Consider the following 22,999-nt stretch of genomic DNA (forward strand, 5'->3'; position numbering starts at 1 on the left):
CTATGCAGTGTAATTGGTTGAACAGTATACAACATTGATAGAATGCAATGTCTATGAAGATTCAAGGTCATTCAGGTCACAGTTGTCTCAAAGATACTTTTTCAAAAGGCAACTGGACTTTGTTTTACCTTAAAGACATTTAGCTTCTCATCCAAGAAGTTTCTTCAGTGCGCAGAATGCAATATTAAATATAGGATAAACATGTCTTAATACTTTTACTTTTTCATATTGACTCTTAATGTATAATTTCTGGAAGTCACTCATCCATAATAATCCTATTTATCTAAATTCAATTTCAACCTGTTGCCCCTTTTTCAGTCCATAACTGTCTCTGGCAGGGGTGATTTCAAAATTTGTTACTACTGGCTTGGTGGGTGTGGCTAGGTGGGGAGCGTATGACTGCGTGGGCATGGCCAACTTGACATCACTCACATGCCCACTCAGTCACATGCCCCCCCACCTAACCACGCCCACTGAACCGGTGAAAATTTCTGTTTTGCCAGCTGGGAGACTTTCCCTGCCACCACTGTTGCTTCTCCCTCAGCGCCAAACAGTCCGTGCTCTCCCTCTACAGACGGACGCCGTAGGAGGGCAGGAAAGAAACTAGTTTTGGGAGAGACCTTCCCTCCTCCTCCAGAGAGCTGGTGTGGCAAGAAGGAGGCGGGCTGGTTTGAATGCAGGTAGGCGGTTTGTGGCCGGCGCTTCCTTCGCTCATTGGGGTGGGCACAGCAAGATGCATGTTCACTCCTGAGCGAATTCTTATGTCCTCATCTATTGCACCTTGTTTGCAAAGCGGCTCTCAAAAAGAACAAAGAGGGTGTGGCACCCCCAGAGCCGCCGCTTATTCGCAAGACAGGAAGAGGCAGTTCTTTGGATCCATGTGGCGAGGCAGGGTGAGCGTCTGAGCAGGCTGGTTCAGGGGTGTGGCCAGTCAGCCATCGCTACTGGTTCAGCAACCCATGCCCAATTACCACTACCAGTTCTCCTGAACCAGTCCGAACCGAGCAACCCACCTCTGGTCCCTGCGCAATTCTTAACCTGCCTGCGCATATAATTCATTGGAAATGAGACATAGAATTAGATATTAACAGCATAGTGTTGGTACCATAATACTGAGCCATGGTAGTGCAGTAGTTAAAATGCAGTACTGCAGGCTACTTCTGCTGACTGCTGGCTGACTGCCATTTGTGAGTTCGAATATCACCAGGCTCAAGGTTGACTCAGCCTTCCATCCTTCCAAAGTGGATAAAATGAGGACCCAGATTGTTGGGGGCAATATGCTGACTCTGTAAACTGGTTAGAAAGGACTGTAGAGCACTATGAAGCGGTATAAAAGTCTATATGTCACCAAACTTGGCAATTAAGGCAACTAGTTCTATATTTGACTAAATGAATTAATTTCAATCTAGCTTCAGACTCAAATATAGAACTAGTTGCCTTAATTCCAGGTTCACTTGTTTCATTGTCATCATATTTTTGGCACATTTCCCCCAGAAGGAAGTAGTTATAACTAGATTGCCTTTTCTAAAACCTCATTATATGCCACTATCTAGATCAGTGTTTCTCAAACTTGGCGACTTTAAGTCCTGTGGACTTCAACTCCCAGAATTCCCCAGCCAGCTATGCTGGCTGGGGGATTCTGGGAGTTGAAGTCCACAGGACTTAAAGTTGCCAAGTTTGAGAAACACTGATCTAGATTATACACTATTATACAGTTACCTTATTTAAAGAAGCACTAATCATTACACAAACCCGTGATGGCGAACCTATGGCATGTGTGCCACAGGTGGCACATAGAGCCATTTGTTAGGCATGTGAAGTGTTGCCATGTAAGCTCCAGTGCATATGCGCACACTGGCCAGCTGACTTCAGCCTTCTTTTGAGGCTGTTTTTCACTCTCCGGAGGCTTCCTTTAAGCCTCCAGAGTTCGAAAAATGGCCCTATGGACAAACCAGAAGTCACCATTCTTGAACTTCCAGATTCCTTGTAGGGCCTTTTTCACCCTCCGGAGGTTTCAGGGAAGTTCCTGAAGCCTCCAGAGGGCCTCTGGGGTGGGGGCAGGGGAGGCTGTTTTCACCATCCCCAGGCTCCTAGAAAGCCTCTGGAGCCTGGGGAGGGCAAAAAAAGTGCACCAAAAGTGGGAGCGCTGGTCACACATGTAGGCACATGGGGGAGTCACGTGCATGCGTGCTGGGTCGCACGGATAGCATTGTGGGTGTGGCATGCCCACGCATGACCCTCCTGTGCTCCGCCTGCTTTTGGCATGGGAACCAAAAAACGTTAGCCATTACTGACATAGGCTCACTTGGTTAGAAGATTTGAAGAACAGGTATTTGGCCTGACCTCCAGAAACATCTTGTGCACTTTCACAAGCCACAAAAATTGAAATAGATGCCAATAAAGATAAGATAACTTTTATTGTCATTTTTTCTGTGAACACACTGGCACATATTTAAAAAAATGAAATCTGGATGCCTGCTTTCAAAAGATACACACACACACACACACACACACACACATTAAACACAGAGCCAGGTATAATTAATTAATAAGCAGACAGGTGTTCCTATAACCTCATCTGCTTCCACAATATATGTAGTTTCTACAGTAAAAATCTCTACCCTCAAATTGCTTTGAAAACCTACCATACTAGATATTTCCTGCCCACTTAGAAGTTTGAAAGCATGCAAATGCAAGTAGATTAATAGGTACCACTTCGATGGGAGAGTAGCAGCGTTCCATGCATCTTGGCATATAGTCATGCTGGCCACATGACCACAGAAGCATCTTCAGACAACGATGGCTCCCTTGGCTAAGAAATAAGAGATGAGCAATGCCCCCTAAAGTTGGACATGACTGGACAGGGGAAACGTTACCTTTTACTAGATATTAAGTGTCCAATTACATTCATAAAGTTGCTTGAATTCTTACAGAATAAAAGTGTTGTAAGGGTCAAGAATGTACATTCAAGTTTCCCGTAATAAACTTACATACAAGCTTGCTTGCTAGCTTTTTGTACATTTAGCAGAGCAACGTAGAGAAAAACACTTACACTAGGATGTTGGGAACAGGGTTTATGTGTGCATCTATACAGTGTTTCTCAACACTTAGTCACTTTAAAATGTGTGGACTTCAACTCCCAGAATTCCACACTATGGTTGAGAAAACCTGCTCTATACATTTTAGCAGAGGTGGGTTGCTCCCGGTTCGGCCCTGTTTGGCGGAACCGATAGTGACGGCGGCAGTAGGCTCCGTCCACCCGCCCGGATGCTTCTCTGCATGTGCGTGCAAGCACGAGCGAACCAGTAGTAAACCGGTTAGCTACCCACCACAGCACTTTAGTTTATTTGTGTTCAGTTGATTACTTGGACAGGACAATGAAAGTCACTAAAATGATACCAGCGAAAGCATTCCCAGGGTTAACATTATACCCAGGGTTAATACATGTACATTATTGTTGTGTTCCACTTTTTTAGTCTCTGTCATTTTTAATATATTGTTGAAAGTGTTTCCTTTCTTTTAGTTAGAGCAGCATTTGAAGTAAAGCCTAAGACATTATCCTGAATTATTTTTGAATGAAGAATGTGGAACATCTTTTATTGGAACATTTTCTTTCAGGGATGACCCCATGTCCTACTTACCCACATAGGATTGTTTTATTTCTGTTTTCTGTTGACTAATGATCTCTTAAAAATGTTATACTTGTTTCACTGATACAGATTTTGGAGGCAGCTGACAAGAGGTGGGTTCCTCCCGGTCCTGTCTGGTACAGCAGAAGAGGTAATGAAAATCTGGCGTACCAGACTGGCAGTAATGGTGGCTTGGCCAAGCCCCCGAACCTCTGTCAGAAGCTTCAGCTAGTTCAGGCAAGGGAAAAGAGGTTTTAAAAACTAAGAGGGGGAGGGAGAAGGAGGAAGGAAGGGAAGGGAGAAAGAAAAAGAAATAAAAAGAAAGAAGAAATCTCACTTTTAACCGGGATTCAGTAGAAAAGTAGAAAAAAATGCTGTTGCTTTAAATCGGAACTGAGCATGCCTGGCTGTGGAATTCTGGGAGTTAAAGTCCACAAGTCTTAATGCTGCAAACTTTAAATTGAAACCTGCTTTAAATTGAAAGGAAGTTTGCAAAGTGACATTCAGCAGTTTGTTTCTGGGTCATCTGAACTACAAACTGGATAAAATGTAGGACTCTTATATGATTCTATGTTTTTGAAATTTGGGGTTTTGTGCAATATGGGCTTTGTGTTTCTAAAAGGGTTTGCATCATTCCCTGCTTGTGAATGGAGCCAAACTTTCTATAGGCTCATTATCTCATTATCTATCTGGCAGGCATGTGGAATGAGCCGTTCTGGGAGTAATATTTTATTGGGGGGGGGGGTTAGTTGCTTTCAACAGAGGGAAGGGAGAGAGGGAGAGAGAGAGAGAGAAAGAAAGAAAGAAAGAAAGAAAGAAAGAAAGAAAGAAAGAAAGAAAGAGAGAAGAAAGAAAGACAGCACAGCAATTTAGGGCTAGAAGGCTACTCAGAGGTCATCTAGTCTAATCCTTTGCTGCAGCAGGAAACCTTACATTGTCTGGATTATTTTGATGCCTCTAACAGAGAGGAAATTGCCAGAAAGGAGAAGGAGTTTACTAGGACAAGGCTGCCATGCAGAGGAAGGCAGAGATAATCCTTGACTTATGAGTACAATTGAGCCCAAAATTTTGGTTGCTAAGCAAGAACGTTGTTAAGTGAGCTTCACCATATTTTACCCAATCCATGATATCTCCTGATGAGTGACATCACGTTGGCCATGCCCACCCAGTCACATGACTGCTAAGCCACACCTAAAAAATAGGCTACGCCCACAGAATAGGTAGCAAAAAAAATTGAAACGCACCCCTCCAGCTGACCCAATATATGCTCAGCTCCACAGAGAAAATAATTCTAAGACTGTGTAATGCTGATGTGATTATAATTCTGTGTGAGGGATAAGCCTGTGCTCATCTATGTAGCAGGAGTGTCAGCTAACAATAATTACTATTGACAAACATGTCTCTATTTTCCCCTTGGTCTGATACAAATAATGGTGCCCTCCACTCTTCTGCATAGTTCTCCAGAGTGTGAGCTGTGCATTTGGGGAAACTGCATGATAGGAAAGTTTTCTGAAGTGTTCAAAAGGCACATATTGACAAAACTTGCACAAATGGAGCTGTGTGTGCAAACATCTGTGTGTGCAAGTGGAGCTGTGCATGCACTTATTCACAGCCCGGTTCAGAACAGGCTGCAGCCTGGGGTTGGAGAACCCTGTTGAAAAGTCAAAAACAGCAAAACACTATTCTACTGTAATTAGGGCCTTGCAACAAATGATTCAGTTAGTTTTTTAATCACAAGCTTTGTATTTTGCACTATTTGTAGTTTATATTTAAATTTTAACACAATCTGCTTACCAGTTGAATGTACTAATTTGTCAGATATTCCAATATTGCTAGAAAAGATGGGATGGGGACCACTGATAAACCTGATTGATAAACTTGCTGTGATTCAAATTAATGCCTCTATTACATTTCTTGAATGGATCCTAAGAAAAGGATAGAATTTTTTTTCTTCCTTTGCCTTCTATTGTTTTTAAATTATGTACTTGCATTTCAAATCCTGAATTGCATTTACTTCCAAGGAATTGAAACCAAGAAAAACTGCCAACCATGACTTCATAAGGTTTAACTTTACATTGAGTCAACTTTCTTTGGAATAGATTAAGAACATAATTTTACAAATAAGAGATGAATTGAAAGCATAGATGGCTAATGAATGGAAGTTGCAGATTACAATCAGCTCAGTAGTGGAACTGAAGATTAAAACAAAACTTTTAATGGTTGTTTTTAGAATTCTTTTAACATTAGGTTTTCATTTTAGGATGTTGTGATTATATCTAGCAAGATACTAACCATATTGAATAAAGATAACTATAGTGATCTAGTTTTTCTTACAGCATAATATGTAGAATTGAAAAGTAAACATCTGTTCATTGCTTCTGCAAAATAAGTAATACTTTACACAGAAGACTATTTTTACATTTTGAACATAAACATGATTTTAATGTTATTATTTTTATTACAACTATTTTGCTAGACATAAGTAAATTAGTACACCAAAAGTAATACACTTTTTTAAAATTGCTGAATTTCAAGTTTGAGGCAATTAGAAGTGCAAGAATAAAGGTGGAATTTTTTGAAGTTGTAAATACAAAAAGAATTATACTAAAAGTACCTAATTATAAGGATGCTGTATGATAGCATGTATTTGATTAGTTGATACTTTCCTACCATATGAATGCTTATGTTGCTTTACAAAGCTTGGGAAATAAATGTGCAAAGCTTAAATTCAGCCCCTTTTCTGCTTTCAATGTGGAATTTCTAACAAAACTGTTAGTGACTTAAGTTCCAGAAAGTACCATATGTTGTGAAAACTTAGTTCAAAAGCATGGGCAATATGCTTCTTAAAAACCCAGGTTGAGGGGGCAGGGGTGGGGGAGAGAGAGAGAGAGATTATAACTCAAACCTTTTAAAGATTATTAAGCAAAGGTGACTTTTCACAGACACTGATTGCAAGGGAAGTACTTGTTTTAATCAGTCAGCAGAAGTATGGATGACTGCGATTTTTCTTTTCAACCAGCAATGCAGATAGCTCCGGAATAATAAAGTAAAGGAAAAGTAAAGACTGTATGATGGCATCCTAGTAGTGTTTTTTGACCCTATGAAAATATTAATACACTGACAGTAATTCTGCAGTCAGATTCAGGCCACAAAGAGAACGGCCAACTTCTTTGTTATTGCTAGATGTGCAGCCTCTAATTAGAAGAAACAAAACTTGTACGTGATAATGAAGCAGAAGATCAAAGTTCAAAATTAGGTTGCTGCATCACTGGGTCCCAATCTGAAAGGTGTCACGTGACCCAGAGACAGATTTTTATTTTTATTCCAGAGATACCTAAATTAGAATGAGCAAGTTTGACTTAATAATAATGGAGGAGGAGGAGGACTGAGAGAACATTATAAGAGCACATCACATCATGGTATTCTGTAAGGGGAAGATGGGTCAGTTTAATATTCAAATGAAATCTTTATTACAGCCATAGACCAGCATAATTCAGTTTAATATTTCTTGTTCGGAAGAATACTAGCTATTATCTGCAGGTAGGAAAAATGGTTAAATATTTCATTCCTCCTAATTCATCTTTGCTTCCCTGCTATTGTATAATGGAGGACTTTAGATGCAAAATTGTCAGTTTGGGCAGATTGATGTAAAATATAATCTTTTCTAAAATCATTATACTTTTAACTCTGCTTAACAGTTCTAGTGTTTGAGAGATTTTGGCTTGAGGAAAAATTTCTACATGGATACAACATTGTTAACCAAAGTCTCTGTGTTACAAATAAACATGGATGTACATTTACATATTGTGAATATATACAGCTTTTACACTATTTCCAAGACAAGTCTTTTATATTTTTTTTTAAAAGTGAAAGAGTTTAAATGCTAAACCAGTTGAAGGGTACAGAAGCTATTACTTGGAAAGAAGATGGTATTACATAGCATTTGCTAAGACTTGGGACCCTTAAGTTAAAATGTGAACTTGTAGATAACAGTTTATTGGCAGGTTTGAAGATGTAGTGAGATCTGAAGATACTGAAATTCAAATAGTTGTTGAGCTCCCTGAGACAGATTTCTAGAGACTTCAACCATTTGCATGTAGAGGGGAGGAAGTTATATATGGGTCTTTCCTTTTATCAAGGAAGTTTTGCTTAATTAAAGATGTGGGGAGCTAAAAATATAGGCTTTCTAAGATACACACTTAAGACATTGTGAAAGGCTTTAATGAATATACTTTTAAAATGTATACGTGTTTGGAATTTGCTATGATGCAGAATAAAGGGTTCTGTTAGAAAAGCAGAGAGGATGGAACAGAAGGTTAAAGGGTATTTTGGAAACAAACAGCTGGACCAGCTTATTTAAACAGAATCGAGGATTGGGAGCTGACCTCCATTTGACTTCTAGGGGGAGGAGCAAAAATGTCATTTTATTACTTTGGCTAGAAGGAAAACGTTCTTTCTTCTGAAAGCACCCTGAAGGCACCCTAACATTTGGGCTGTTTTTCAGAGTAGTTATTAAACACAAAATACATAGGAGAAAGTCAAACTGTTAAGCCTTTGTGGGAAATGTTATTTAAAAGACCAAGGGCCATGGCATGTATGTTTCAACTTGTATCTTGTCCAGGATCACAGAGAGGAAATGTTACATTAAAAAAGGTATTAACATGAAATTTTGTCACTTGAAGGCTTCAACCTGAAATTTCCCCCTCCCCCCCAGGGGGCAACCTTGTTGCTGATACCTTTAACATATAATACAATAAAATAGATCTTCATTAAAAAGAGCTGAGAAGCATTTATTTTAAGTCTTCTAAATTTTCTTAAGCAAGCATTTTATTCTGTGCTGGCTCCCTAAATGCTTCTCATTAAGAATAGATAAATATTCCTAGTTTTGGATGAGTCTCCAAAACTTTTTATCTAATTGTATTATCATTAGTTTTACTGTTACCATTATTCTATTATTTAATGAAATCAGTGTTGTAATGTTGTATAAGCTTATAGTTCCCTCTGTATATTGCTTCACTACAGAGATGGGTTGCTAATTTTTTTACTACCAGTTCAGGTATGATCGTGCTAGCGTGCAATGTTCTGTGCATGCGCAGAAGCATCCGGGTGGGCGTGCGGGGACTCTCGTCTCCGCCACTACTACTGGTTCGGCCGATCCGGCAGCAACCCACTTCTGCTTCAATATTGTCACAGAACACAGATGATAGGGTCTTTTCTTCTTGAAAAGGGGGTCTTGCAGATTGCTTCCAATAGAAGATTTCATGGAGAATAGACTTGAATCTATTGATCATACAATGTTTCCCACTTTATATTTTTAGGAGAATTACTGTATTCCAAATGGATTCTAAGCAATATTAGCTTGTAGATGCTGTTGGTCTGGAGGCAAAATACTTTCAGGTGACCTCCTAAACTGATAGACCGTACCCCATAAGTACTTAATAATACATAAGTACATAAGTACCCCATCTCTCCAGCAGGAGACCTTATTGATCTAGGATTGTTTAAAATCAGAGTCCCAACTGCCACAAATGGGAAGTCTTTCCCAGCAGAGAAGACCCAGGCTAACAAGGTATATAAAAATCAGTCCCTGTTCTGATGGGGAATCGGACCATTAAAGCAAATAGGCATACCACCCTATCAGCATACCCATTTTTAACATAAATGTGGGAGTTTATATAATTTCCGGGTTTGCAGCCACAATTATTGTGATACTGTTTGCTTTTGTAGTGCGCATGCGCGCGCGCACACACACACCCACCCTGGCTGCTAAACAGATAGAGGTACCGTAAGTGCTGCTTTTCAAGAGGTAAAGCAAGTTCTTTACTGTATCCCTGTCCCTGAGGCACAGTTAAAAGATGTTTGCATAAGACTATGGGGGGATTTGGAATGGGATTTGAAACTCACCACTGGTTCACAGCGTTGAGTTATCTACTTAAAAAAAATCTAAAAGTCTAAATAGTATGAGTTAGTATCTTACATCTTTAAAGAGCACCAGTTTGGAGAATGCTATTTTACAGATTTCTGTCTGAGGGCATCAACTAAGTGTATCAACTAAGCTACTTGACACAGTGAGGTCCTCAGGAAACTGGGAAGCATAAACATACATTACTCTTAATAGCACACCTGATGTTTTCTATGCCTGGAAATTAAAATTGCCTTCTATAGGTAAGGGTATCTATGGTGGAAAAATCAATTGTATGATAGTACTTCATGATAAGTGGTGGTGGTGGGGGGGAAACCGCTAGTTTGTAATTTTCCTTTGAAAATTTGCATGGAAATCATTTTCTGACAGTTTTCAAATTAGGGGTAATATATGATAACTCATTAAAAAGAAAAATAGTTTTAATTGTTTATTCTGTGGTTTTTCCCAATGAGAGAAGAACTATGGAAATATTTGCTGACCAGTTTGATATTTGTGCTTAATACAAACAGCTATCCAATGATTTGACCTAAGAGTTTGCATTTTCGCTTTTATCTAAAAAGGAATGGAAGTTCACAGCAGAGTTTTATAGGTGTAACCTTTATGACTGGGGTAGCAGCATGAGATATCATATTTGCAAACATAGCAGGAACAAATTAAACAAATGGCATACAGAAATATTACCGAGATAAATAATTAACAATAAATAAATAAAGCCTAATTAAAAATTCATTCTTAATTTCAGTGAATCAGTGAAGATAGGACAGTTTGGTACCATAAAAACAACATTCTTTAAAAGTGTTGTGCATGGGATTGGTGTTCAAGATTCTAGCCAGTTCACTATTGTGTGGAAGGAAGCGGACACTTAAAATTCAAGCCTCATTGTTGTTGTTTTCCTCCCCCTCTGTTTAAAGCTAGATGGCAATGGCTGGTTTGTGGATTGGGAATATCAAGCAGAAATGTTATTTAAAATCAGGTCACAGTAGCGGGGATAAAAGGCCTAAACAAAGTTCAGTGGTTTTAAATAGACATGAAATAGCCAGCAACAAAAGCTGAAACTTTGTGTGTTTTTTTTAATTTCCATTCTAACATTTTATTTTTCATTCTTGAAGAGTGTGTCATATTTCAATCAGGCAAAAAAAGGACGATCTAAGATAAGATTTAAGATAAGATAGACGCCCCAGAAATCCTTTCTGCTGTGTTAATATTCAGTAATATTTGTATGAAAATGAAGAAAAGTATGAGATACTATTATCATGGATACACATGAAGGGATGTCATTTAATTTGGACTTTACATTTACGTTATTAATAACTACAATAGTTATTTTAATTTCTATAAATAAAATCATTAAATGTAGAAGAAATCACTTCTGAATAGTTATGTATAAAATACAATTAAGTTCAGTTAGCTCTAATTAACTACTTTTACTTTGTACTGTAATAATCTCTCTTTTTTTTAATAATAGTTCCAGAATGAATGAAGGAAGGGTTCATTAGAATATAAATTCAAATGACAAATTTTAACTATGCTTTATCTGAACCCGGGTCACTTGTTGCCTCAACCCAGTCTAGTTCTGTGATACACTTATTAAAGTTTCATAAATTGATTGTTTTAAATGTTCAGACTTGGCAGGAGGGAAAAAAAGTTCCATCATTGTATAGCTATGATACCCTCTATGCTTCTTCGCGTAAGAAGCAGAAAGAAAAGAAAAAATAAATACTGTATAGAAGAAATGGATTGTTAGGTTGTCCAAAGCAATGTGGCCTGCTGGAGATAAGATGCCAGACATGTTCTTATTTGATGGTGAACTACCATTACAGTTCATTATCTCAATAAAACCATTACAACAAAATTATGATTGGAAGAGGCAAGGAAGATTTTGATAAAATAATGAAGGGAAGAAATGAAAATTTGCTAGAAAAATATTGCTAATTACGTTAAGTGTGAGTGGGAAAGGGAATGAATGCTTTTATGGATTGGCATCTTTTTCTCACCCAGTTCCCCCTCCCTCAGCATAATCTGAATTGAAAAGAATTAAACTGATCTTGTTTCCTGAAAATTCTGCTAACTCCCCCATGAAAAGATGAAATAAAAGTGTCCAACTGTGGCAAAGGGAGGCCAGCATAAATCAACTCACAATCCAAACTTGCATTTTCAGAGGTCATCAGAGAGGTTACGAGTTTTTCAGCATTTGAATGTACACTAAAATTAACTCCCAGGGAACATATACCAACCATCTTCCAAGTGCTGAATACAAGCATAGGGGGCTTTTTAAAAAAAAATAACAGTTCACTCTCTTTTCTTGTTCCAGGTTTATTAATGCTAGAAGAAGGATAGTTCAGCCCATGATAGACCAGTCCAACCGAGCAGGCAAGTTTTCAATATTAACTGTAGCCCTGTCTTGCTGATAGAAAACGTTCACAAGCCATGCACCAGGAGATCTCTTCTTGGTAAATAATTGGGAAATAATGGAGAGAATGGCTTGACAATTAAAACAAAGTCTACTGTGATTTATTTCAAAGTTAGTGGATTTAGTACAATTGAGCATATTTTGGAGATAAACATATCCTGTCAGCCATAAACTACATGGTTGCTTACTGAATCTTAATACCACACATACATTATTGGTTTTTTAAAAATATCTCTTCCCAGCTATTTCTGCTATTATGACACTCCCTGGTGCATGGCTAGATGTGGAATTGTTGTAAACTTTATTACCTGTCCAAAGGGCAAAAGGGTCACGGTGCTTGTGGAATTCAGTAAAGTTCAAAGACATTCAGTTAAGGTAGAACTACATGTGCTTTAATAAAGAAAGGCAACTTATCTAGCTTTTCATGTTTTGTTAGAATCTTAAAATTCACCTTGTGCTGATTTTTTTAAGTGACGAAGGTTTTTGCATCTGTATCTTCCACTTATCTTTCACTTTGGGGTATCTGTATTTTGATATGTATGAACCTTATAATCATCACACTGACTTCTGTCAAGCTTAAAAATAGCAAGGCTTTAATTCGTTCTGGAAATTCTACATGTTTATTTTTCCATGTTATTGCCAAATATAAGAATGTATCTTCCAGGCATTATTTGCAGTGTGATTATTTTCAGGGAAGAAATACTAGCAAGACTAGCCAAGGTTATCTACTCTTAAAGATTATTTAAACATTGGTTAAGTATCTGTACATCTTCCCGATTAATCTACAAGAATCATAAAATGCCCTGCAGTGACTGGAGCAAAACCTTAAGAGGAGAGTGGAGCTAGTGGTGCCATGCCATGGTCTCTGCATGCATTTCAAAGTCTGATGATTTAAACTATAAACATCTAGATAGACTGAGGTCATATTATTCACCCCGGAATTCTTCAGCATTTGTCGACTTGATGAAAACATTCCTAAAATCTTTTCATGCGCTATGGCATTGGGATAAATTTCTTGTTCTATTTTCCAAGGAGCCTAGCCTAACAGATATGTGAAGGAAATGAAAAAGGAATTGCTGCTTCTTCAGCAACACATGGCATTTCTCGTTGAGAGAATGGTCCATAGAGAAAGCCATTGCCATTCTCAATAAGAAAAACCGCAGGTTACTTATTGCAACCCTGCTTCTGCTTAAAGCGGTGATAGGGTTGTTTTTTTAACTGCTAGCCCTCCTCCCCACCCCCCACTCCCCCAACAGCAGCTCTGGAATTTTTATTTATTATCTAATATTCTTCCAAAATGTGAGCCGCTTTCCCCAGCCATCTCCATTTATGGCAGAGAGATGGTCCCAAGCAATAAATGTTTTTTATTGAAATGGGGGAAGGAATAATTTTTGACCCAGCCAAGTATTACCAATCTTTTTTTCATTGAGATTGTATAGATGTATTTGAGCAGACATGGGTCTTCTATGCCCATGCATTCTTATGCACATCTGAAAGAATGCAAATTCTGTTATCTAAAAAAAAAGAACACATTAATGAGAAATGTGTTTCCACACATGACTAACTGCTACACAAAGCAGGTTTAGGGATAATTGAAAACCTTTACTAGACTCTCATAAACATTAATTCATTATTTCCAACAGGGCCTTATAGGTGTTTTTTTTTAAACTTGCAAATTCCACTTTTCTAACTACAAGCCATTATTATTAGGACTGACAAGAATTACAGATCAAAATACCTGGATAGATTCAGATTGAGAAAAGTTGTAAAAGAACACTAGTTTGCAGTTGCATTATTAGTGTACATGCATAGAAAATCAATTTGGAAGACCACTGATCCAGCTTTGTAAGGCCTGTTTCAGAAAATATAGTCATAATATAGTGTGTTTGCATTTTTGGATGAGGAAGGTATATAAAAAAATAACTGTTTCTCAATTAAAACAGCTGACACAATAGCAATAACTTTAACTTCCAATGTGTCTGGAAATGAACTGATCAGTTCCTTCCAAGACAACTGATCATTTTGCTGATAAAGAGATACTAAGCAATTTCCTGCACCTTTTTAGTAAGCCAAGGAACACCTTATAATCCAGATGGACAACCAATGGGAGGTTTTGTGATGGATGGTCAACAGCACATGGGAATCAGAGCACCAGGTAAGAGTTGCCATGCACTTTCCTCCGAGTCCTAATGTGTCAACAATGCCATTTCTTCACACTGTAAACACAGGTAACTCTGCCTCATCCTCTGCTGCACTTGCCTTGCCTTGCCTTTTCCTGTCTTCTGGTGCACTTGAAATATGACCTAGGGACAAGACAGGGATCTTTTCCACTCTTAATGTCTGAATATTCCTTGAGCCTCTGGTATATCTGTGTTTTAAGGGTCTTTTGGCACTATCTGTTGACTTTGCTCATTCTCTGGCATCTTCTTGGATTTTTTTATCTCCCTTCTAGGACCTATGAGTGGAATGGGCATGAATATGGGCATGGAGGGGCAATGGCACTACATGTAACCTTCATCTAGTTAACCAATCGCAAAGCAAGGGGGAAGTAAGTACAAATGGGGTCGTTATCTTCACTATGTTCTGGATTCTTCCCTTCTTGCATTTTTCTTACATTCTCCTTGCCCATAGTTTCATGCTTGCTCATTTCTTCCCATGAAATTCTTGGTTTCTCTATGCTCTCTCTCTCTCACTCTCTCTCTTTTGATCAAGCTTTCAGTTTAGAAAGCACTGTATATGATGTACATTTATCCCTGTATGTTGCTATTATACAGTACTGACCACATGACAAAACAAGAAACAGCCAAGAGGAGAGAGAGGGGAGGAGTTGTCATAGTAACAGACTGATTTGCAAAATGTAAGCAGTCTGCAGCAGTGCAAGGAGACGAAAGAGCATGTCCCCAAAGTGTCATAAATCTGTCTAACCACAGTTGATGCATGAGTTACATTTCTACACTAACCTGCAAGACACCAAAAAGCTAAAACAGAAACTTCTTTTTAGGTAGAAGAAACAGAAGCTTCACTCAGGATACGCAGTTCTGTAATTGTGAAACTTTTTTAAAAGTTTTATTTCTCTTTGTCTGGCTATCATAATGGGATTATGCAGGGCAAAGGGAAAAAAAGAGAATACCAAACCGAGGTGCGCACAGCAGGCTATGGAGCTTAGCCCAGGCTAATTGACTATATCCAAATTAAGTATGCCATCAGTTGCAGTGTGACAAATGGATTTGACTTATTCAATGTACTAAAATAGAGATCATTAATGCAATCTTCAGTGGCAAGCCTAGTGAAATAAGCCTGCAAACACTGCCCCAGTTCTTTGCTCTTGTCTTTTAAAAGAAAAAGGGCTGTTTAAAATAATAATAATAAGGCAATGTAAAAAATATCAGTGCATATTAAATATTCCCAGAGTTGTTTCATCCCCCACCCACCCCTGTAAAAGTGGAAACATTGCTCCTGGCATCTACATGCCTCTCAGTACTTACCATACCATTAGAAATTACCAGGGTAGATGCTGCTTCCCAGCCATTCTGCAAATGTTAGTAAAAAACAAGTTTTTACCAATAGCTGTGAAAACATTCCGGGTCAGCTTGGGAATGCAACTAGGTTATTATCTCATTATGGACATTTTTCTAGCTTAGTTAATTTCAATATTGTTTCTTACTTTCTAGGTCAATTAAATTTTAAATGATGTATTTTATGCTTTGTGGCCAATTAAATTAATAGGTTATTACAAAAATCATCCTTTTTTATTAAACAGCTGTGAGTACAGTATATTTTATAACCAATTTTCATTAGTTCAAAAATGTTCCTTTAGGCTAGATTAAGCAGCGGTTCATTGCCTGAGTCTGGAGACCTGATTCTAAGGTGTTCATAGAATTCACAGTGCACTATTACTTATAACTCAAGCCAATTGAATCTACTTAGCAATAGAGCTATGCCTTTCACCCTTGATGATTATGGAGCTTATAGCTCTCAGAAACAATACATCTGTCAGTTTCCATCAAGTACAGCAATCCATGCAGAAGGCAGAGGCCTACCGAAAGCTGGAGGTTGATTGTCTTAGGCCCATTTTTTTTCTTATTGTTCTTAAAAATCACTGAAAGGTTGACTGAGCTCTGCTTTTTTTCCCTCCGATAAAAACGATCTCAAAGAAGGAATTAATTGATATCGGTTATTGGGTTTTGTGCATTTTAAAACAACAGGTTTGATTTAGAAACCATCCTTTATCATGGTATCAATTTCAGCAAGATAGGAGGCCATGTGCCTCAGCACTTTTTAAAAAAAAATCATTTGTAGCCTAAATAAAAAAAGGAACCAGGAATGATGTTTGAAGTTACTTAAACCAGTTATCCTGCTCAGAACACCATATTATTTCTTGCAAACAACTCTATTTCATTATATTTTATCCAAAAGAGATTGTTTCTAAAAATCAGAGAAAATTGTATTCAGGAACTGATGTCAAACATTTTCTGTCCATATCAACTATAGGCATGAGGATTATTTTCTGTGGGACACATGCATGCATCTGACAAACTCTTAAAGGACAGACAAGAAGCTTCTTTTATTGAAAATGTTTCATAGTATATAGTTCACAGAGTTCTTACAGTATATATTAAGCTTAGGTTATACTTTCCATTCTGCAAAAGATTACCTTCTAAATGTAATAGTGATCCTCTTTTTTTTGGGGGGGGGGTACTATACACAAATGTTTGTTTTAGTATATGTGTAAATGGGTTGTTTTTCCAGTGGTTCAATTCTCTAAGCATAGTTTCAGTACAAAAAAGGCCTTGACCAGATCAGAGACAGTCCTTGTTTAGCAACCACAGTTGGGACCGACACCCTCGGTTGTTAAATGAAGCAGTCACAAGATGAAATTGCAACTGTGCTTACAATCTACTTTCCTTTGCTTCACAGACCTGTGAAAGTCATAATTGTGAAGCTCGGTGGTAAAGTTACTTTTTCATCACCACCATAACAGTGGCTAAAAGAGGCAGTTGCTAAACAAGGACCACCTGTGAACAGGATTGCTGTATTTCAACCCATCCAAGTTGATATTCACAAGTTTCTCTTTTTCTTTTCCCCCAGGACTGCAAAGTATGCCAGGGGATTATGTGTCTCGGGGTGGTCCAATGGGCATGACAATGGGACAGCCAAGTTATACACCACCCCAGATGCCCCCCCATCCAGCACAGTTGCGTCACGGCCCCCCCATGCATCCTTACCTTCCGGGACACCCCCACCACCCAGCAATGATGATGCATGGTGGACCACCCCACTCTGGAATGCCGATGTCAGCGACTAGCCCCACCATGCTCAATACAGGAGATCCAGCAATGAGTGGACAAGTGATGGACATTCATGCTCAGTAACTTAAAGGAATATACTTTTATTTTCATGAACGGCAAATTTGAAATATTGTCGTTCTACCATGACTTAATGGAGTTCCATTCTTGGCATCTAATTTGGACCAAGGAACAATCAGATTGTCTTTATAGGGACCCTGAAAAGCAGGAAAAACACACCAACCGAAGTCAACTTCTGGGGACAAGAAAAATAACTATATAAGGCAACAGAGTCGAATATTGTAAAATGCTATTATTCTGTTATCCATATTACGTTCTTTCTTATAGATTTTTTAAGAAAAAAAATGTGAATTTTTTTCCACACTATGTGTGTTGTTTCCATAACTCTTTACTTCCTGCAGAAGCCTCCTTACATTTTAAAAAAAAAAGGCCTTACAGTTATCCTGCAAATGACAAAAAAGATTTATTTGCAGGAGTTTTAGAGCATTAAAATATCTATGTCAGGCAGAAGAACATTTCTTCTATCCTAGGATTTCAGCCATGCACTCTGTATTTCTGTTTTTTTTTCTCTCTCTCTATTTCTCTCTCTCTCTCTATTTCTCTCCCTCTTTCCCCCCTCCCTGCCTGGGGCGTGAATTTGCATGTCTAATTCATTTACTCACCATATTTGAATTGGCCTGAACAGATGTAAATCAGGAAGGATGGGAAAAACTGCAGTCCTCAACAATGATTAATCAGCTGTTGCAGGCAATGTCTTAAGGAGACTGGTAGGAGGAGGCATGGAAACCAAGAGAAAAGTGTGTTTGACCTTAATTGTCACATCAGAGCATCATTATCCCCATGAAGCAGCAGCCTACAACCACCTACATCACTTCCTGTTTTATGCCTCTCAAACCATGAACTGAAGAGTTATTTTTACTATGTTGACTTTATTTTTATTTTTTTGGCAAAGCATCAGTCGTGCATTTTTCCATAGTCCCATCATGGAGCATATATGTATACATTGTAAATAAATTTTGTGCAAAAAGAACTGTATTATTGCTTCCCCCCCCCTCTTTTCTTTCTTTCTTTCTTTCCTTTCTTTCTTTCTTTTTGTAAAAGTAGCAGTTTGGTATGAGTTGGCATGCATACAGATTTACTAAGTGGGATAAGCTAATTATACTTTTGTTGTGGTTAAGCAAATGCTTGTTGATAGCCTTTTTTCTATCAAGAAACCAAGGAGCCAATTATTATTAATAATCATTGCACATTAAGTCTTAGAGTTTCTGACTGAAACTGTTTGGATTGTACAATAACTCAAAGCCCAGCTGTAGTAGTTCAAGTGCAGTAATGAAACTGAATCTAAAATAAAAGCAAATTATTTTTGTCACGCTGGCTCAACTGCTTGAAAATTTTATTTTTTCTGCCCAAGCCCTCTAAAATTGTAGCAATTTGCTAGCAACTATTCCAGTCTCACTCTCTCAAAATAATTTTAGCACTAGGCAGCTTGAGTAATATATTTTAAAGTAAAATATTTTTATGGTGAACTTTCCTAGTCCCATTTATTTATTTTCAAATGATTTCCAAATCTTTATTAGACGCTAGCAATTCCAAATTAAAAAAAAACAATTGCACCAGATTAATCAATGCTGTTATGTAATATATTTGTTATTTGAATTAAATTACTCTAGGATGTACCATAAGTTAAATTTTACTCCTCAAAATGTTAATTACAAAAAAAAGGCAGTAATTATATCAGAATTAGTGCATATACTATAGTAAAATATGTTACACTTTAAAAATCTGTATTTAACATTTAAAAATGTTCAAAAACGAATCTGGTTGCTGTAGATAGAAATACTGACCAAATTTCCAGCATAGTTTTATATTCTGCTCAGCAGGTTAACTAGAACCAAATAACATGCTCAGGTTTACAATACCTTATAATTTTCTTCTAAATAATATTACAGCTATAGAAAGTTTCCTAAGGGCATGGGAAAAAAGAAGAACTTTCACTAAGGCAAACTAATTATATCCTATTTTTAAAAAGATTTAATGGTAAACTGCTTGATAGGAACAAAAGACCTCAGTGGTGAGAACTATGATGTCTGCCATTCACACAGATGTCACCCCATAAAACCACCGTAACAATTCCCTGTTTAGATTTAAAAGGGAGACCAGTTGTTTGGTGACTACTAGGCAAAGTTTGATAGATTGGTTTATCTACTGCTTGAAGCACTTAGGAGAGCATTCCCACTCTATCCAGCTAACATCTCAAATGTTTAAAGAAAAGCCAGTGGATTAAACAGCACAATCTGCTTGTAGGAGATACACACTCCCCACTGTACACACTCCCCACTGTCCAGAATTTGAACCTAGCATTGGACACAAGCCCTGCGACTAAGCCCAACAAATAACTAACTATTCCTATATAAAGCAGTTTCTTTCTGCTCAGAGCCTGACTTGAAGCTTTATTGTATAGCCATAAAAAATCGAGTCATTTCATTTTCTGTGTTCTCTGTCTCTCTTATTGGAAGACATGCAGTTTTCAGAGTGTGACTTTGCTAGCAATTAATTACTATTTGCTTACTTTATCCATTGGGGAGGGGGGATTTTGTTATCTGATGTATGTGTTGAAGCTGAGAATCACAATGCCTTAAGTTGCACTGATGTTGAAACAGCCACTTAGATCGTACAGATAAGTGATTCGGATATATTCCAACAAAATCGAGTCATTTGCATTAATAGAGGGAGGGGCGTGGCTGTCTAGGAAACTGCCAACCAATCAGTGATTTAAGAACATCAAATGTTTAGGTCCTTCTCAGCCTTTCTTTGCTCAAAGGAGCTCCCTCCAACTTTAGAGATGGCTAGGGATCTACCGGTATCTTTCTTATCCCTGCAATACCAAGAAAAATTAGGAATACATTTGCTGCCAAAGTTAGGTCTCGATAGCCTTGCCCATGTTTTATTTTCAGGAATGGAGCAAAAAATGTATGTGCTATTAAAGCTTTGGAGGGATTTTTTTCCTCTTTAAGATTTCCCCCCCCCTTTCATTTAGTTATTTTTTACTCGAAAAATATAACCAAGGAAGCCACATTTGGCGGTTATTCTTAATCAGCTGCAATTATAGCGCATTAATGAATAATACTCTCAAAGAATATTTTTTTGTTTTATTATTGTTCGTCACATGATGTTAGACGGCTTTTACAGGCAAAGGAAAGAGAAGTAAACGGGTTACAAATAGGGAATTATCCCTCGTTTAGCATTAAAATTCATTTAGATAAAATTGCCACAAACATTTAAATGGAGAGATTAGTTCCCCCTCACGCCTTATTGCACACTCTCAATGGCTCCGTTAAGAACATTTTATACGTTGGAAATTCCGCCTTCTCAGGCTGCTGGCTGTTTCCTAGTTACCCACATTCAAAGCGAAGGCAGCAGCAACAGAAGAGAGGGCTGGGGGAAGGGAGAGAAGTTGGTTTTTCTTCCCTCCCCTCTTTATCACACTCCCCCCCCCTTTTTTTTTTTTTGGCAACCAGACCGCAATTCATCCTCTAAGATTTGTTGGAAATAAAAGGGGAAAATAAATAACAGGAGATTATTCTCTCTTTGGACACCCAGTTACCCTATATGGAAAAAAAAGAAGGCGCCGCCTGTTACTCTTTCTCTGTCTGGTTCTACTTTGCCGCCGGCTCCCCCTCGCTCGCTTCCCCCCACCCCCCAAACTGGGAATCAAAAGTTTTGAGATGGATCTGTCCACCGTAAAGTGATCGAGATTAACGTAGGTCCATATCGGGGTGTGGACGCGGGCTGGAACGAGCGAGGGCATCGCTAGATAAAAAGTTCTGACTCGCGCCTCTTCGGCCCATTTGCGGCACTCGCGCGGTGGGACGGGGGCCCAGGAAGCGATCGAGTTGAAATGCATCTCTTGTTTGCAGCCCAAAGAGTTTGTGTGCCCGGAAAAATCTCTGGAGGGATTCATTTGAAAACAGATCAGTTGTCTTCCACCTTCCTCCCTTCCTTTTCTTTGCCTCTCGCTGCCACCCGCTGCAGAGCCAAAGGAGACGGAACGCCAGCTTCGACTGCCATCTTTTGGGGATTTGGAAAAACGATTCCCTCGCCTTCCTTTTCCCAATATTCCTCTACCTCCGTCCTTCCAAACCTCCGGTCTGAAATAAAGAGAGTCCGCTCTAGCTGAGGGTAATAAAATTTGGGGTGGGCATTCTTGCAAGGGATTGGCTTGCGGTTGCGCATGGAAATCGTTTTAAGTCGTCGACCGAGGAAAACTTGGCGTGGTTGCTTCGCTGCTCCGTCGATCCTCGGGCTGTTTCCATTCCTGCTCGACCAAGCGCGGAACTATTTCCCTCTCCTCACCCTCCCGGGGAAAAAAAATACACCGTACAAAGTTTTCTGTTTTGCTTTGCGGAAGGGAAACAACCCACTGCCTCCCTCCCTCCTTCCTTCCCCCGCTTTCCCTTCCCTGCGAGATTGTCAGACGAGGCCGCATGCGCGGTGGGGCTCCTGGGCTGATTTTTTTTTCAGTCGTTGCTTGTCGCGGCTGCTGTATATTATTAATATGAACTGGTGTCGAAAGAAATGAAGAAGTGAACCGTCCGCCTAGTCGGTGCGCGTTGTAGGGGAGAGAAGGGGCTGCTTAAAAAAAAAAAAACGTGGGACGGCCACTTTGAGACTTGCGGCCGTGTTTGGACGTTCCCCCCAAGTTTAACTGCTTTCTTACAACGTTTCAAGCACGTGTTCCAAGATTGGAGTGAGGGCGGTTGATTTGAATCAACAAAGTATTACTTAAATTGTAGGTCCGGCTTAGAGTAACACTGGCCGGCCGCTCATCTTCAGCAGAGATCAGCACTTAAAACCAGTCCCTCGTCCTCTCCCCCCCCCCCCCCCGTGCTTGGTAGAGAGAAGCGCTAGCGTGCGTGCGTGCGTGGCCTGCCTGCCTGCGCGCGCGCGTGCGTGCCTCTGCGAGAGAGCCATCTGGGGGTAGGTCGAGCCTGGCGCTTCTGCAATTGCCGCCATCTCTTCCCCCTGAGGAAAGCGAGGCTGGCTGCGTCGTACGCCCCCGCCGTGCCCTGCTCGTTACAAAGCCAAGTCCCCCTCAGGGGTTTGTTAAGGGGAGGAGCGGGAGGGCCCCAAGCCACGGAAGGTGAACTGGCCAGTCCCTGTCCCTGACCGGGCTCTCTTCTCAGGTATAAGAGGCGGAGCTCTTGGGAGTCGTGCAAAGGAGCCCCCAGTTCTCTTTCCTTAGACGCAACTCTGGTCGCCAGGCGTCTGAAGAGAAAAAAAAATCGCCTGAAAGGCAAAGCCGTGGTTGGTCGGAAGTGAATTGGGGCTCATATCGGCTCCAGCGTGGTCTCTGTTTTTACTGTCTGGTTTGACTCCGGTAACCCCCAAAATCAAGAAACCCGGACGAAGTGTTAAAAATAGGTCCCTGCGAAACTCCTTTCGCTCTGGCCCCCGAAACGCGAAAAAGAGTGAAGGAAACGGGCCTCACAGGAAAAAGGGAGACCTATCCGTACTCTCTGAGCAGGTCGTCTGCAATTCGTCCCTGTTACGAAAAACGACAGTCGGGCTGTGGGAAGCCCCCCACCATCCCTTCTAACCACCCCATCACAAACTGGGTCTGTGTCTATCCTGCCACCCACTCCGCCCGCAGCCTCCCCGGAGAAAGCGCAAGCGCGGGGAGAGCGAGTCCCCCTCTTTTCACCCCAAAGTCTCCGTGGCCTCCGCTTCTCGT

General features: G+C 39.6%; 1 protein-coding gene across 4 annotated transcripts in view; it reads left to right on the top strand.

Moving 5' to 3' along the window:
* The window catches only part of MEIS1 (Meis homeobox 1), a 184,568-nt gene extending 164,818 nt beyond the window's left edge, over positions 1-19,750 (top strand). For 2 of the 4 annotated variants that reach the window (XM_081943584.1, XM_081943585.1), the window contains exons 10-13: positions 11,864-11,926; positions 14,032-14,117; positions 14,415-14,510; positions 17,051-17,185. In XM_081943584.1, the coding sequence (XP_081799710.1) occupies positions 11,864-11,926; positions 14,032-14,117; positions 14,415-14,473 (208 nt within the window). In that variant the 3' untranslated portion in view covers positions 14,474-14,510; positions 17,051-17,185. Of the gene's footprint in view, positions 1-11,863; positions 11,927-14,031; positions 14,118-14,414; positions 14,511-17,050 lie in introns of all 4 variants that reach the window. The other 2 variants (XM_081943582.1, XM_081943583.1) reach the window with 1 other exon arrangement.
* The last annotated feature ends 3,249 nt before the right edge of the window (positions 19,751-22,999 follow it).

The sequence above is a fragment of the Natrix helvetica genome, assembly GCF_964273705.1.
Source record: "Natrix helvetica genome assembly, chromosome: 2".
Lineage (NCBI taxonomy): Eukaryota > Metazoa > Chordata > Lepidosauria > Squamata > Natricidae > Natrix > Natrix helvetica.